Raw genomic sequence first — 15,582 nt, 5'->3', positions numbered from 1 at the left:
TGGCCAGTCCAATAGAAGTCACATTACGTTCAACTTTCTTGGCTAATTATTCATCCATTACAACCACATTACTATAAACAAATGAAAGTTACTGCTTTTCCAAATGAGAAGGCTCTATAAACCTAACTTATACTGGAAGGCATTTGAACTATGTCTTCCTGAAGCCTATTACTACCCTTCTCTGTTTGCTTTTAACGTCACTGGCGAACTTTTAAATTATGCCCTTTACACTAGAGTGCAACTTATCAAAATACAACATGTTCTTAATCCTAGAGGGACACTGCTGCGCATTTCCCTTCTGCCCGAAAAAGTTCAGTATTTTGCTTTCAGGTCCCTTGCCGGTTTTGTGTGCCTACACCTCACAAATGGGCTGGTTTGTAGGTTGCTGGATATGTGAGAAAGAAGAATATACAAGGAAATAAATGAGGGAATGGGATTGCTTCGATGTTGTCATTGACCTCAAGGACAAAACAGCTTGCTTAATATGCTACAAGAAAACAAACCCATAAAAGCCTCCATTACTTAAATCAAGCTTGGCAAACATCACTTGCTTCAAATATAAAAACATGTTTCCAAGTTGTAATTATTTTTCCTCCAGATAAATATGGCTAAAGGTTCCATCATCTTCAACTTTAGGTTGACTACCTTGATTTTGTTAGATTTATCTATTTCACTTTTTGTGATCACAGGTGTAACATTTATAAACATTGAACATTTAGCTTTGCCTATAGAATTGACCTACTGTGGCCAATTCTTCAAAAATTTCCACTCCCGCTTCCATCTTCTGATCTGATTTCAAAACAACTGATAAATGTTAGCGAGTATTGGTTTCATTGGTTTTTTTTAAAATGTACCTTGGTACAATGACAATAATAATCAAATAAACCACTGCATCCTTTGATACACTAATAACCTAGGCCACCATCAGGAGTTGATGGATATGACACAGTTTAGAATGTTAGTTAATGTTGAAGATAGCAATGTGTTTCACAACCAAAGAAATGGGCTAACAGTTGACAATCTAGGAGTTGACAATTTCTCAACTATTTCTGCTCTATTTTATAATACTGACAATGATCCGTTAATCAACATGAATACAAAAGTACTTAATATCATAGCACAAGATCATATCATTTTTGGTTCCCAACTTCTTTTGACTATTCCCATGTTTATTTAAAGATAAATTCTAATTTGAGGGGAAATCTTGCTTGATGAACATATTGAAATTCTTTGAGGAGATTACAAGTAGGGTAGATAAAGGAGATGCAGTGGATGTTGTATATTTGGACTTTCAGAAGGCCTTTGACAAGGTGCCACACGAGGCTGCTTTACCAAAGTAAAAGCCCAAGGTATTACAGGAAAGTTACTAACATTAGCTGATTGGTAGGAGGCAGGGAGTGGGAATAAAAGGATCCTTTTCTGGTTGGCTGCCAGTGAATAGTGGTGTTCTGGAGGGGTCGATATTGAGACCACTTCTTTTTATGCTGTATATAAATGATTTAGATGATGGAACAGATGGCTTTGTTGCCAAGTATTATGCAGATGATACGAAGATTGGTTGAGGGGCAGGTAATGTTGAGGAAACAGGTAGCATGCAGAAGGACTTAGACAGATTAGGAGAATGGGCAAGAGAGTGGCAAATGAAATAAAATGTTGGAAAATGCATGGTCCTGCACTTTGGTTGCAGAAATAAATATGCAGATTATTTTCTAAATGGGGAGAAAATCTAAAAATCTCAGATCAAAAGGACTTGGGAGTTCTTGTGCAGAACACCCCAAAGGTTAACTTCAGGTAGAGTCAGTGGTGAGGAAGCAAATGCAACATTATCATTCATTTCAAGGGGTCTAGAACACAAGAGCAGGGATGTGATGTTAAGGCTTTATAAGGCACTGGTGAGGCCTCACCTTGAGTATTGTGAACATTTTAGGCTCCTCATCGAAGAGAAGATGTGTTGGCATTGCAGAGAGTTCAGAGGAGGTTCACAAAGATGAGTCTGAAATGAAAGGGTTATCATATAAGGAACATTTGATAGTTCTGGGTCTGTACTCGCTGGAATTTGGGGGGGGGGGGGGTCTCATTGAAACCTTTTGAACGTTGAAAGGCCTAGGCAGAGTAAATGTGGAAAGGATGTTTCCCATAGTGGGGGAGTCTAGGACGAGGGCACAACCTCAGGATAAAGAAGCGTCCATGTAAAACAGATGCAGAGAAATTTCTTTAGCTAGAGGGTGGTGAATTTGTGGAATCTGTTACCACAGGCAGCTGTGGAGGCCAGGTGGTTGGGTGTATTTAGGGCAGAGCTTAATAGGTTCTTGATTGGACACAGCATCAAAGGTTATGGAGAGAATGCTGGGGAGTGGGGCTGAGGAGGGGAAAAAAGATCAGCCATGTTTGAATGGTGGAGCAGTCTTGATGGGCTAAATGACATAATTTTGTTGCTGTCTTATGGTCTGATTAATCTCCTCATAAATTCCGCTTAGTACGCTTTTCACCTTTAGCTGCCTCGTTTTTTTTGTATTTAGCTTGATTCCCTTGTGAATTTGAATCTGACTTTTACCAAACCTACTTACAATTTCATTTTACTCTCTCTATGCCTATCATCCAGGAACTTCAACAAAGTGCATTCTTCCTTATTCTCTTGTGGGAATTTGTCGAGCCCATGACTGAACTATATCCCACAATCATTAGTAAAAACAATGGTGTCAGAAGGTTGTGCCTATATTTCAGAAATGGGATGAAACACCTTCAGAAAATTAATGGAATCAAGGAGGAAATACAATCCTGGAAACTCAAAAGTATAATAATAAATAGCATGGTTTTCTAAAGGGGACTCAATATTGAAAATTTTGATTGAAGGGACTCAAAAGTAGTATTTCATTGTCTGTAATTTATCTAGATCTTCCAAAAGCTTCTGATGTCCTACAATAGATTAACTACTGATTAAACTCTGAGAATATGGAGTCAGGATTGCCAGCTTAACTTAAAGTTGGAAAGCAAGAACTAAAGAGCAGCAGGAGAAGGTGGGCAGAAGTGTTCCACAAGGATTTTAATTTGAATCATTACATTAGCAGTTTAGAGTATGGAATCAAAAGAATTACTTTCAAAATTGCCAAAGATACCAAATTAGGAGGAGTAGTCACCATGAAGTACCTAAAAAATTTACAAGATGTCCTCAATAAAGACAAATAAGTGGCAAGTGAAGATCAATGCAGATAAATGCAAAGTTTTAGATTTTGATAGGAAGAATAGGAAAGTCACTTACTACATGGAAGGTGGGAGTCTAGCTGAAGTAGAGGAACAAAGGGATCTTGGAGTACAAATACACCAATCACTAAATGTTGAGCCACAGGTTAGAAAGGCTATAAAGAAAGCAAACAAAACACTAGGGTTTATTTCTAGAGAGAAAGAATTGAAAAGGGAAATCATTCTCAACCTTAGTTAGACAATCCTTTATGTTAGGAGTACAATTCTGGCAATTATAACAAAACAGGATATACAAGGATGAAATCAGAGATGTGAGAGTGTATATATCAAAAATGATGAACAGACTCTTGAGAAAGTTATGATGGGGAGGTGATCTGTTACTTAAAATTACTTATTAATTTTTCAAGATCTGGTATAAAGGACAAGGCCTTAAGAAGGTGATGTAGAGCTGCCTTCTTGAACTGCAGAAGGCCTACTGGTAAGGTACCCCTGAAATGATGCCTTGGGGGGTGTTTTAGGATTCAGATCTAGCAGGATGAAGACAGTGATATTTCCAATACAGATAGTGTACCATTTGGAGGGGAACCAGCAGGTGGTGGCACTCCCATGCATCTAAAATCCTCATCTTTCTTGGTGACAGAGATCAGTAGTTTTAGACATGCTATCAAAGTAGTCCACGTGAATAATACATGGTACATACCATAGTGTGCCAGTGGTAGAAGGAATGTATGTTTCAGGAAGGAGACCACCAACTGGCTGATTTACACTATATGGTATCGAGTTTATTGAAAATTGAGTATAATATTGGAACAGCACTCACCCAGGGAAGTGGGATGTTTCATCAGATTCCCAAATTGTACCATGTAGATGGTGGAAAGGCTTTGGGATGTCTGGAAGTAATTTACAGTCCAAGTCAGATTCAGGTCAGAAGTAACTCTGAGGATGTTGATTTTGGAGGAGACAACAATAATAAGGCCAGTGTACATGGTGACATACATGCACTTTGATAATAAACTTACATTGGACTTTATGGAAGGAGGTTATGGGTTGATATATAAAGAAAATAACTAATTCATCTATAAAAGTTTCAAGAAATCCACTGGAATATTCAGAAGAAACAACTTTTAGATAAAGTGGTGTGAATGGCGAACTCGTTTTTATTAAATTCATTCAAGAGACACAGGTGTTTCTGGCTTTATTTCCTATGCCACTAAACTATAGCCATTCTTACAAGCATTTCTGAAGTGATAAACCAAAAAACAAACCAGGAAGTTCCCTGAAATCAAATAGTGAATTAGATTCAAGATTCAAAAAAAATTCAAAAACTTTATTGTTATTCTAACCGTACATCAGCTCTGCAGGGCAGAATGAGACAGCGTTTCCCAGGAGCAGTGCAATCATAACATAACAAATGCAACACTAAATAATAAACATAACAATAAATAGTAAAACACAACAGCCACATGTCAGTTAAAAACAAGTTATAAGTGTCCAGTGCAAGTTAAAAGTGTCCAAAGCAGAGTCAGGTAGAGCAGCTATTTAGCAGTCTGACTGCCTGTGGGAGGAAGCTGTTTAGTAGCCTTGTGGTTTAGATGTGTTTTTAGCAATAATCCAGTAGTTCCTTAGATACCATGACAGAAACCGAACAAATTTCAGATTCATTTCAGTTCTTGAATTTAAGTTCCCATGTGGCTTACTTTGTGCCCAGATCTCTGGCTGTTTGCCCATTAAGTTAATCACTGGTACAAAATCTGGGAAGATGGATAACATCTATCCAAGGGGAGGCAGGGCAAGCTTGTGAGGGAGAAGGATTTATCTGCACATATAAATTTAGAAATGGAAAGATAGGAGATGCCTTGAGTGGAGCATAATCCAGCATGGGCTGTTGAGACTAAATTCCTTGTGCTGTACACTCTGTAATTCCATATCATGTCAGCCTCTAGCTGCGAAGTTTTCTGCCAGTATTTGATACAAGATTTTGATTCCTTTTCACCTCTCTTGGACAGGAGGGATGTCAGTGGATTTTAGTAGAAGGTTTGTTAGTCTAGAAATGGATTTTGGGAGTTAGAATAGAAAAGTTGAGTAAAGGTCACAATTAGAATGTGAAGTATTTAATGATGTTGACTAATAATGCAATTAAACTTGATGGATTTGTGACACTAAAGAGGTTAATTCTTGAGAACCAAAATTTATGGCCATTAACATAAGATATGAAAGTCTTATGTAATCACTCACTTATCAAGCATAATGGAAAAAATTGGAAACTTCTCTAGTAGGAGACAAATTCAGATATAAAATAATCTTTTTTTTCCAAAATTGAATGCTAACATTTAGCATTTTTCTTCAATATAATCAGCTGGAATAAAACCACTGGAATTTTGATTGTACATCTACCAGGTTAACACATCTGAATGTATAATCTATTCTGAAAACACTAACCTATTTCTTTTTGTTATTCAGTCATAATTTTCAATCTAATATTCAGTAATCCATAACAAAAACATAAATTATGTTTGCCTTCTGAAAATGATGAGCAGCCTGTATTGATACTTCTAATGATCTACCATTTTACAAAACTTTGCAAAAAGCTTTTTTCCCCACAATTCAGAAGTAAACATTTTAAGATACAGCAGACTAACTCTATTGCTCAATGAACACAACTACTTGATTTTTTTTTGTTTATAATCAGTCCTTTTTGCTGTTTTATAAATTCTCTACTCTTATGACAACACTTCTTGTACCTAAAATTGAAAGAATGTCTTTCCTTTGACAGAATTGAGTTGGCCTCTGAGTTGGTTTGTCCATTCATGCTCAATTTTTTAAGTCCACCTTTGGAAAATTATCCACAACTAGCAGCCTAACAAATACATGGCAAGTAATCTGATCTGTTTCACCATTACCAACAGTGAAAATCTAACCACCACGCATAATTTGAAAATGATTAAAAATACATTACAATATCGATTATCTGCACAATATAAAGCTCTCAAAGCCTTTTGCAGACTGCCATAAAATATAACACAATCTCATCATTTTTGAGTTAGGGCAGAACTAGAAAAAGGCATCCAGATTTTCTCACCTTTTGAATACAGTACTGCTTTATTTCCCCAGATCTGAACTTGCTTGTTTTATCCACCAAGAGCATAAATCTACTCAGAAGTATTTTGAATCATGAATAAAAGCATCAGACAAATGTTGATGAGATTGTTTAAATACGTGCCAAAAAAATATGTAGCATTTTATTTGTTGGCTCTCCTCCTTGACCCTAAAATACTGAAATACAAGAATAGTTGCCTCATAAACTTCTACAAAGATATTCCTTTGAAACAGATTACATTACTCAATGGTTCCATTTAATATTGGAGAATGTATATGGTATACAACCTGAAATCCTTACTCTTCACAGACATCCATGAAACAGAGAAAACAAAGTTCTAACCTTGTAACTTACTGTGTTGCTTTAGATTACTGACTTCTGTTTCTGAATGCTTTACACTGTCAACTTCTGTTTCTGAATTATCTCCTAATTTATTCAAATTAAGGTCATTATAAATTGCATTTTTTCTTTAGTTAATAATGTTCATCTGGCAATTAATTTCAAAAACTAATACTTGACAAAGCATATACCAACTATCAAGATCATCAAATAGAGGAACCAACTAAGATGGTAATAACTCAGTTTGTTGGTCATGTCCATTCTGAAAAAGCAAAACACCAAAAACAAATATCTTGCATGTATGGAACATTAATCATGTCCTTTCCAATTATTCTAGATAGCTTTACAACATAGCCAATGAAATACTTCATGATGCACGTTTATCACAGACATTCAGGAAACTCAGCAGCCAATTTGCATTTACCAACCTCCCACAAATATCATGTGATAATGACTAGATAATATGACGAATATTCAAAATCAGAATCAGGTTTATTATCACCGGCATGTGACGTGGAATTTGTTAACTTAACAGCAGTAGTTCAATGCAATACATAATCTAGCAGAGAAAAAAAACCAAGTAAATCAGTTACATTGAATAGATTGAAAAAAATGTGCCAAAACAAAAATACTGTATTTTAAAAAAGTGAGATAGTGTCCAAAGATTCAAATGTCCATTTAGGAATCGGATGGCAAAGGGGAAGATGCTGTTCCTGAACCGCTGAGTGTGTGCCTTCAGGCTTCTGTACCTCCTACCTGATGGTAACAGTGAGAAAAGGGCATGCCCTGGGTGCTGGAGGTCCTTAATAATGGACGCTATCTTTCTGAGACATCGCTCCCTAAAGATGTCCTAGGTACACTGTAGGCTCGTACCCAAGATGGAGCTGACTAGATTTACAACCTTCTGCAGCGTCTTCCGGTCCTGTGCAGTAGCCCCTCCATACCAAACAGTGATGCAGCCTCTCAGAATGCTCTCCACTGGGCAACTATAGAAGTTTTGAGTGTATTTGTTGACATGCCAAATCTCTTCAAACTCCTAATGAAGTATAGCCGCAATGCTGGGACCACATTAGATCCTCAGAGATTTCAGCACCCAGGAACTTGAAGCTGCTCACTCTCTGCATTTCTGATCCCTCTATGAGGATTGGTATGTGTTCCTTTGTCTTACCCTTCCTGAAGTCCACAATTAGTGCCAGATTGTTGCTGTGGCACCACTCCACTAGTTGGCATATCTGAGATTCTACCAACAATGGTTGTATCATCACCAAATTTATAGATGGTATTTGAGCTATGCCTAGCCACACAGTCATGTGTATGACTGTGAGCCATGAGTAGAACACGGGCCAAACACACACCCGAGGTGCGCCAGTGTTGATTGTTAGTGAGGAGGATACATTATCATCAATCCACACAGACTGTGGCCTTCCGGTTAGGAAGTCAAGGATCCAATTGCAGAGGGAGGTACAGAGGCCCAGGTTCTGCAACTTTTCAATCAGGATTGTGGGAATGACGGTATTAAATGCTGAGCTGTAGTCGATGAACAGCATCCTGACGTAGGTGCTTGTGCTGCCCAGGTGGTCTAAAGCTGTGTGGAAAGCCATTGAGATTACGTCTGCCACTGACTTATTGTGACGATAGGCAAATTGCAATGGGTTCAGGTCCTTGCTGAGGCAAGAGTTGACCATATTGACCATAAAACTACGCAAAACTCCAGTGCAATTCAAAATACATCTGCAGGACATGTTACGTCCACTTGTAAGTGCAGCTAGGGTTGATAGACAGCTTCACACTGAACCACTTCCTCAGTCCTATGCTGAAGCATTCAGCACTCAGCTTCTGTTCTGTTATTCTGATTACTAACTTTAAATTTCATTAGAAGGTGTATGGTGTGTTAGCATTCATCAACTGTGGAATTGAGTTCAAGAGCTGAGAGGTAACGTTACAGCTATAAAAGACCCTGGTCAGACCCCACGTGGAGTACTGTGCTCAGTTCTGGTTACCTCACTACAGGAAGGGTGTGGATACTATAGAAAGGGAGCAGAGAAGATTTACAAGGATGTTGCCTGGATTGGAGAGCATGCCTTATAAGAATAGGTTGAGTGAACTCAGCCTTTTCTCCTTGAAGAGATAAAGGATGAGAGGTGAGGATATATAAGATAATGAGAGGCATTGATCGAGTGGATAGCTAGAAACTTTTTCCCATGGCTGAAATGGCTAACATGAGGGTGCATAGTTTTAAGGTGCTTGGAAGTAGGTACAGAGGGGATGTCAGAGGTAAGTTAAGCTGTCACACAGAGAATGGTGGGTGCTTGGAATGCACCGCCAGTGACAGTGGTAGAAGGGGATACAATGGGGTCTTTTAAGGCACTCCTAGATAGGTGCATGGAACTTAGAAAAATAGAGGGCTAAGAGGTAGAGAAATTCAAGGCAGTTTCTAGAATAGGTTACATAGTTGGCACAACATTGTGGGCCGATTTCTTTGTTCTACGTTCACTGGTCATTTGGTATCAATATTTATGAATTTCTTTTTTCATGGCATAAGCAATAAAATGAAACTGTAGATTCATATGAAGTTTACCAACGTCCATCAAATAGTTAAACATACACTTACAGAAATAAAATTGCAGTCATCTGGATCTGTCTGCAAACAAGAATTACCTGAGGTGAATCGAAAGGATAACGATTGCTGAACTTGAAGAGAAGCTGAAATTTCTCCCCTTCATATAATGTGCCAGCAGCGCCTTCCATGTCTACAATCCATCTGCAAACAACGTGGGAAAAAGAGAGTTCTGATCTGTACAGGTGTCACCACCAGGAATGTATTAATCATTCATCAATCAAATGGACCGGTTAGCAATCTATTTCAGAGTAGTTCCTTCAGCAGAAACATGACAGGTTTGTAGCATGTATTTGTCAGACATTTTTTGAAAATAATGTGCAACAGTTGCCCTACAATAAGTGCCATTTATTGTGAAGGGATGCCATTCCTCTTTCTAGCAAGACTGCTTGGAAAAGATCTGAATTTGTCAAAGGCTGACGTGATACACTTATGTACAGATAAGTTATTGTTGAAGCTGCTCTACAACCTTCAAACTACTTTCCAAATTTTAAGGAAAAACAAATTTGGAGACAGTAATAAAAAAATTTTTTTCTTCTTTCAAGGTTGATTTCATAATTCATAAATTTTACAAAATACGGAATTGAAACAAGTCCACTTTGCAATCTGCAGGTCAGGAAGCATCCGTTGAAAGAAGCAGTCAACATTTCGGGTCAAGACCCTTCATCAGGACTGTCCTGACGAAGGGCCTCGGCCTGAAACGTTGACTGCTTCTTTCAACGGATGCTGCCTGACCTGCTGAGTTCATCCAGCTTTTGTGTACGTCTTGATTTGACCACAGCAGCTGCAGTGTACTTTGTGTTCACTTTGCAATCTACTAGGAGATGAGTTTGATACTCTAAGTAACCCCATCAGTTGCAAATATCTCATTGCTTTTGTTTGAAGCTGTTAGCTGCTTGAATGCTAGAAACTGTATAAAATTTGTGAGCAAAAATCCCAAACTGAACAACCTGAAAAATACATTTTCAATTGCTGTTTTATGGCAGAACACCATCTTTCTACTGAATCAAGAAGCATGGACTAGGTTTCTGCCATACTTGGAATAAGATAATTGGAACCACGCTTTAACAAAATAAAGCTGATCACAGTTTTTGCACTTGTGGGCCAGAAAACTGCTTTGTTAAATGTCCAGCAATTCAATGCATATGCAAAGCTCAAAGTATCTGTCAAGATTTATTTCTATTTAAACTTTACCAAGTAGTGGGTAACAACAGTACAATGCGATTTCTGGAGAAATCATTTAACCCCCACGCAAGAAACTATTTTCTCAGAGGTTGTCTTTTAATGAAATTTAAGTCTCTTCCACCAATGAAGATGGAGGAAAAGGCCGATGGGCTGGATGGATCAGTGGCCTGAGATGGTCATCATTTTCTGCTACAAGTTTCTCAATACTATTCTAAATATTTCTTACCCTTCAAGAGTTAATGGGGATTTTGCACCTTTCTTGCAATTTTGAACACATCTATGAACATTACCCTCTGTCTAGCTGCTCTGCCATTTCATCATGGCTTATTTATTATCCCGTTCGTGTCTCATTACCTTTAAGGCACTTACTATTCAAGAACCTATCAACTTCTGTCTTAAAAATGACTTGGCTTTCAAAGCCGCCTGTGGCAATGAATTGCACAGATTCACCACCCTCAGGCTAAAGAAATTCCTTATGATTGGCATGTGGAATCTGCTGGTCTTGGAGGATGTGTTGGTAACAAGAGAGTGAGAGAAAAAAAAAACAACTGAGCACAGTAGGTTGGATTGGTGGGAGTGGGTAAAGAAATCCAGGTAGATAGGTAAGTGAATGATAGGAGGGCAGGGATTAGCCCACCTCCCACCCTCCTCTATTATTACCCCATCACTGCACTGTAGACACCTTAAACCACTTTTATGATGCTGTTTACATTGTAAATACATGCTGTAATTTACTTATGCATATCTTATTCCATTACAGTCCTTCAAGCTTTTTAAAATATTATTATTTATAATGATTGAATGCGCTTTGACCACAGCATATTCCCAATACATGAAAATGTTTATGGCAAATAAAGCTGATTATTGATAGGCATACAGAGATAGTGGTGTTGGTAACAAGAGGGGGAAAGAAGAAAAAACAAATAAACATAAATTGTCTTACCTTTCCCCAACTGGCTCCATATGCCCATCATACCTTCTTCATCTGGTTTCACCTATTACCTACCAGGCTATGTCTCTAGCCTTCTCCCTCTCAACTCTCAAATCCATATTTCAGCATCGACACTCGCTTGTGTCAAAGTGTTTTTTTTCAGGTTTAAGGTCATTATCATTCACGAATACTACCAAATGAGACAATGTTCCTCTGGACCAAGGTGCACTACACAGAACATGTAACTCACACAACAACACAAAGCAATATTACTACAATTAATAATGTGCACTTACAACACAAGTTAAAAAGTAAATAGTTTAATGCCATCGGCACTTCATATGTGATGTGACCTGGATGGTGGCAGGAAGTTCAGTACTCTTACATCTTGGGGGGGAAGAAGCTGTTTCCAATCCTAAAGATCTTATCCTAATGCCACAGTACCTCATGCCTGACACTAGTAGTTCAAAGAGATTATTGGATGGATGGAAGGGATCAATGGCAATGCTAATGGCCTTGCATACACAGCACTCCTGATAAATATCTCTTCTAAGAAGAGAGCCCCTTTCCCCCCCATGATCCTCTCAGAAGACCTTGCAATCCTTTGTGGGAGCTTGAGGTCAGATGCCTTGCAATTCCCACATCAGACGGTCATGTAGTTGGGACACTTTTCATGGTACTACTGTAAGAATTGGTTAAAAGGGTGGGGAAGAAAACCTCACTTGCCTCAATCTCTTCAGGAAGTGGAGATTCTGCTGTGCTTTTTTGACCACAGTGGTGGTGCTGAGGGACCAAGTGCGATCATCCACTGTACACTCCTAGAAACTTGGTGCTCCTAATTCTTTCCAGGGAGGAGCCATGTATGTGCAGTGAAGAATGGCAAGCGTGCATTTTCCCAGAGTACACAATCATCACTTTGGTCTTGTCAAAGTTCAAAGTAAATTATAAAAATACACATATGTCATCACATACAACACTATGATTAATTTTTGCACAGGCATAATCAAATCCATAATAGAATAATAACCACAACAGAATCAATGAAAGACCCCACAACTCAGGTGTTCAACTAGTGTGGAAAAGACAACAAACTGTCAAATACGAAAAGAAACAAATAACAATAATAAATAGCAAGAAATATGAGAACATGAGATGAAGAGTCCTTGAAAGTGAGTCCACAGGTTGTGGGAACATTTCAATGATAAGGCAAGCGAAGTTTGGTTCAAGAGCCTGATGATTGAGTAATAACTGTTCCTGAACCTGATGGTGCGAGTCCTGAGACTCCTGTACCTTCTTCCTGATGGCAGCAATGAGAAGAGAGCATGGTGCTGGGGGTCCCTGATGATGGATGTTGTTTTCCTGCAACAATGTTTCACGTAGATGTGCTCAAAATGGTGGGGAGAGCCTCGCCCATGATGGAATGGGCCACATCCACTACTTTTTGTAGGATTTTCCATTCAAGGGCACTGGTGGTTCCAACCCAGGCTATGAAACTGGCTAGTGTCACTACACATCTATAGAAATCTCTCAAAGTCTAACAAAGTTCCACACTGTACACCATCTCATTGCTGTTGATGAGGCCAACCACAGCTGTGTCATCAGCCAACTTGGTGATTCGGTTTGAAATGCATCCAGCAATGTAAACATGCATCAGCAGTGGGATGAGTACATAGCCCTGGGGAGCGCCAGTGTTCACTATGATGAAGCTACAGGTGTTTTTGTCAACATGGACTGAATGGTGGCCTTTCCATCAAGAAGTCCAGGATCCAGTTACAGAGAGATGTTGAGACCCAATGAGAACAATTTGCCCTCTGGCTTCTGAGGTATAATCATATTGAACGCCGTGATGAAGTCAAAAAACGGCATCCTGACATATGAGACACCATTTTCCAGATGGGACAGGACAGAGTGGAATGCAGAGGCTATGCATCATGAGTGGACCAATCTGAACGATAAGCAAACTGGAAAGTGTTCGATGTAGCAGGAAGAAGTGATTTAATGTAATCCATAACTAGCTGCTCAAAGCACTTCATTATTGTTGAGGCCAGTGCCACGGGACAGTAGTCACTGAGGCAGGTTACTCGGGCACCGGGATGGTGGTGACTACCTTGAAGCGTGAGGGGACAGTAGTTTGTTCCAGAGATGCTTAAGATGTCTGTTAGAACCTCAGTTAAACGGGCTGCACAGTCCCTCAGCATTCAACCAGGTAAGTCATCAGCCTCCGCAGCTTTACGCGAGTTGACCCTGGCTAAAGTCTTCCTCATATCAGCTGCACCCAGACACAGTGCCTGCTCCTTAGTGAGCAGAATTCTTTTAAAATTCTCAATGGAAAAAGTAGTAAAAAAAAAATCTTAAATTGACAAATTTATGTCACATGGGACTATTCAGCACTTTGCAGGCTCCAAGCATAGCAAGCCCTACTATCCCATTCCCCTTCTCTTCATCCCTGCAACTAGTTCTCTCTCGTATGCCTATTAATTCCACATTGGCTCTTTTGTGATTAAAAGTAAATTCTCATTTATCTAGTATTTGTACATATGTAATTCTCATGTAACATCAAAAATTTTTAAGAATAAGAAGAAATTAAGGAGGCCTTGTAGATAAATTTGGTTTGTTGTTAGCCAGTGGTAGGAAGCTAATGTCATTCTGTTGTTTAAGAAGGATAGCAAGGATAAGCCAGGGAACTAAAGGTTGGTCAGCCTGCCATCAGTGGTGGGGATGTTACTGGAGGGGATTCTGAGGGATAGGATCTACCAGCATTTGGATTGACAAAATCTAATTTGGAGGAGTCAACATGGCTTTGTGTATGGAAAATTGAGCTTGACAATTTTCTTGAAGAGGTTGTATCTACCTAACTAGCTCTTCCTGGGTTCCATTGGACCTATCTTTCCAGACCAGCCTACCATGCAGGAACTAGTCCATAAGACACAGGAGCAGAATTAGGCCATCTGACCCATTGAGTCTGCTCTGCCATTCGATCATGGATGATCCTTTTTTCTATCTCCTCCTCAACCCTCAGTTCCCAGCCTTCTCCTCATAACCTTTGATGCTATGTCCGATCAAGAACCTATCAATCTCTGTCTTAAATACATCCAATGACCTGGCCTCCATAGCTGCATGTGGCAACAAATTCCACAAATTCACTACCCTCTGGCTACGGAAATTTTTTTACATCTGTTTTGAAAGGTACCTTTCTATCCTGAGGCTGTGCCCCCTTGTTCTAGACTCTCCCACCATGGGAAATATCCTTTCTACATCACTCTGTCTAGGCCTTTCAACGTTTGAAAGGTTTCAGTGAAGTTCCCCTCATCCTCCTGAATTCCAGCAAGTACAGACCCAGAGCCACCAAATGTTCCTCGTATGATAACCCTGTCATTCCTGGAATCATCCTTGTAAATAGGTTTAAGTCAAAGGCATAGCCCACAGAAAGTATACTGAATAATGAACTGACCCGTATAGAAAGTATGCCACACACACTTTTCACTGTGTCTCAGAAGATGTAACAATAATAAACCAATATGATTACCAATAGCGGTGGGGACATTATGTTGCAGTTGTGTAATTCATTGGTGAGGCCACACTTCGAGTACAATGTTCAGTTTTGGTCAATCTGTTTTCGGAAGGACATGGTTAAACTGGAAGGAGTGCAGAAAAGATTTATAAGAATGTTGCACAGACTAAAAGGCCAAAAATAAAGGGAGAACACAAGGAAATCTGCAAATGCTGGAAATTCAAGCAACACACACAAAATGCTGGTGGAACGCAGCAGGCCAGGCAGCATCTATAGGAAGAAGTACAGTCGAAGTCTTGGCCCGAAACATCGACTGTACTTCTTCCTATAGATGCTGCCTGGCCTGCTACGTTCCAGCAGCATTTTGTGTGTGTTGCTTGAAGATAAAGGGAGAGGTTGGTCAGGCTACATCTTTATTCCTTGGACTACAGGAGAATGAAGGGTAAACTTACAGAGGCATAACAAGGTGGTTGATAATAGTCTTTTCCCCAGGGCCTGGGAGTCCAAAACTAAGGGCCATAAATTTATGGTCAGAGGGGAAAGATTTAAAAGGGAAAAAGGAACTAGGGCTTTCCCAGTATATATGACATATAAACACTTCATGGGCTTCCATCCATGTCCAATGTTTTAATAACAAACTCCATCTTCATCAGGGATGATTTCTTAGCATGTCTAGTCTGACGATATATATACTCTCAATA

General features: G+C 39.3%; 1 protein-coding gene across 2 annotated transcripts in view; it reads right to left on the bottom strand.

The window, feature by feature from the left end:
* The window catches only part of LOC140725219 (ubiquitin-conjugating enzyme E2 W), a 77,719-nt gene that overhangs the window by 39,720 nt on the left and 22,417 nt on the right, over positions 1-15,582 (bottom strand). For both annotated transcript variants that reach the window (XM_073040389.1, XM_073040379.1), the window contains one exon: positions 9,296-9,398. In XM_073040389.1, coding sequence (XP_072896490.1) covers positions 9,296-9,398 — 103 coding nt within the window. The remainder of the gene's footprint in view (positions 1-9,295; positions 9,399-15,582) is intronic.

The sequence above is a fragment of the Hemitrygon akajei genome, chromosome 1 (genome assembly GCF_048418815.1).
Source record: "Hemitrygon akajei chromosome 1, sHemAka1.3, whole genome shotgun sequence".
Classification (NCBI taxonomy): Eukaryota; Metazoa; Chordata; class Chondrichthyes; order Myliobatiformes; family Dasyatidae; genus Hemitrygon; species Hemitrygon akajei.
This window is presented reverse-complemented; position numbering and strand designations above follow the sequence as displayed.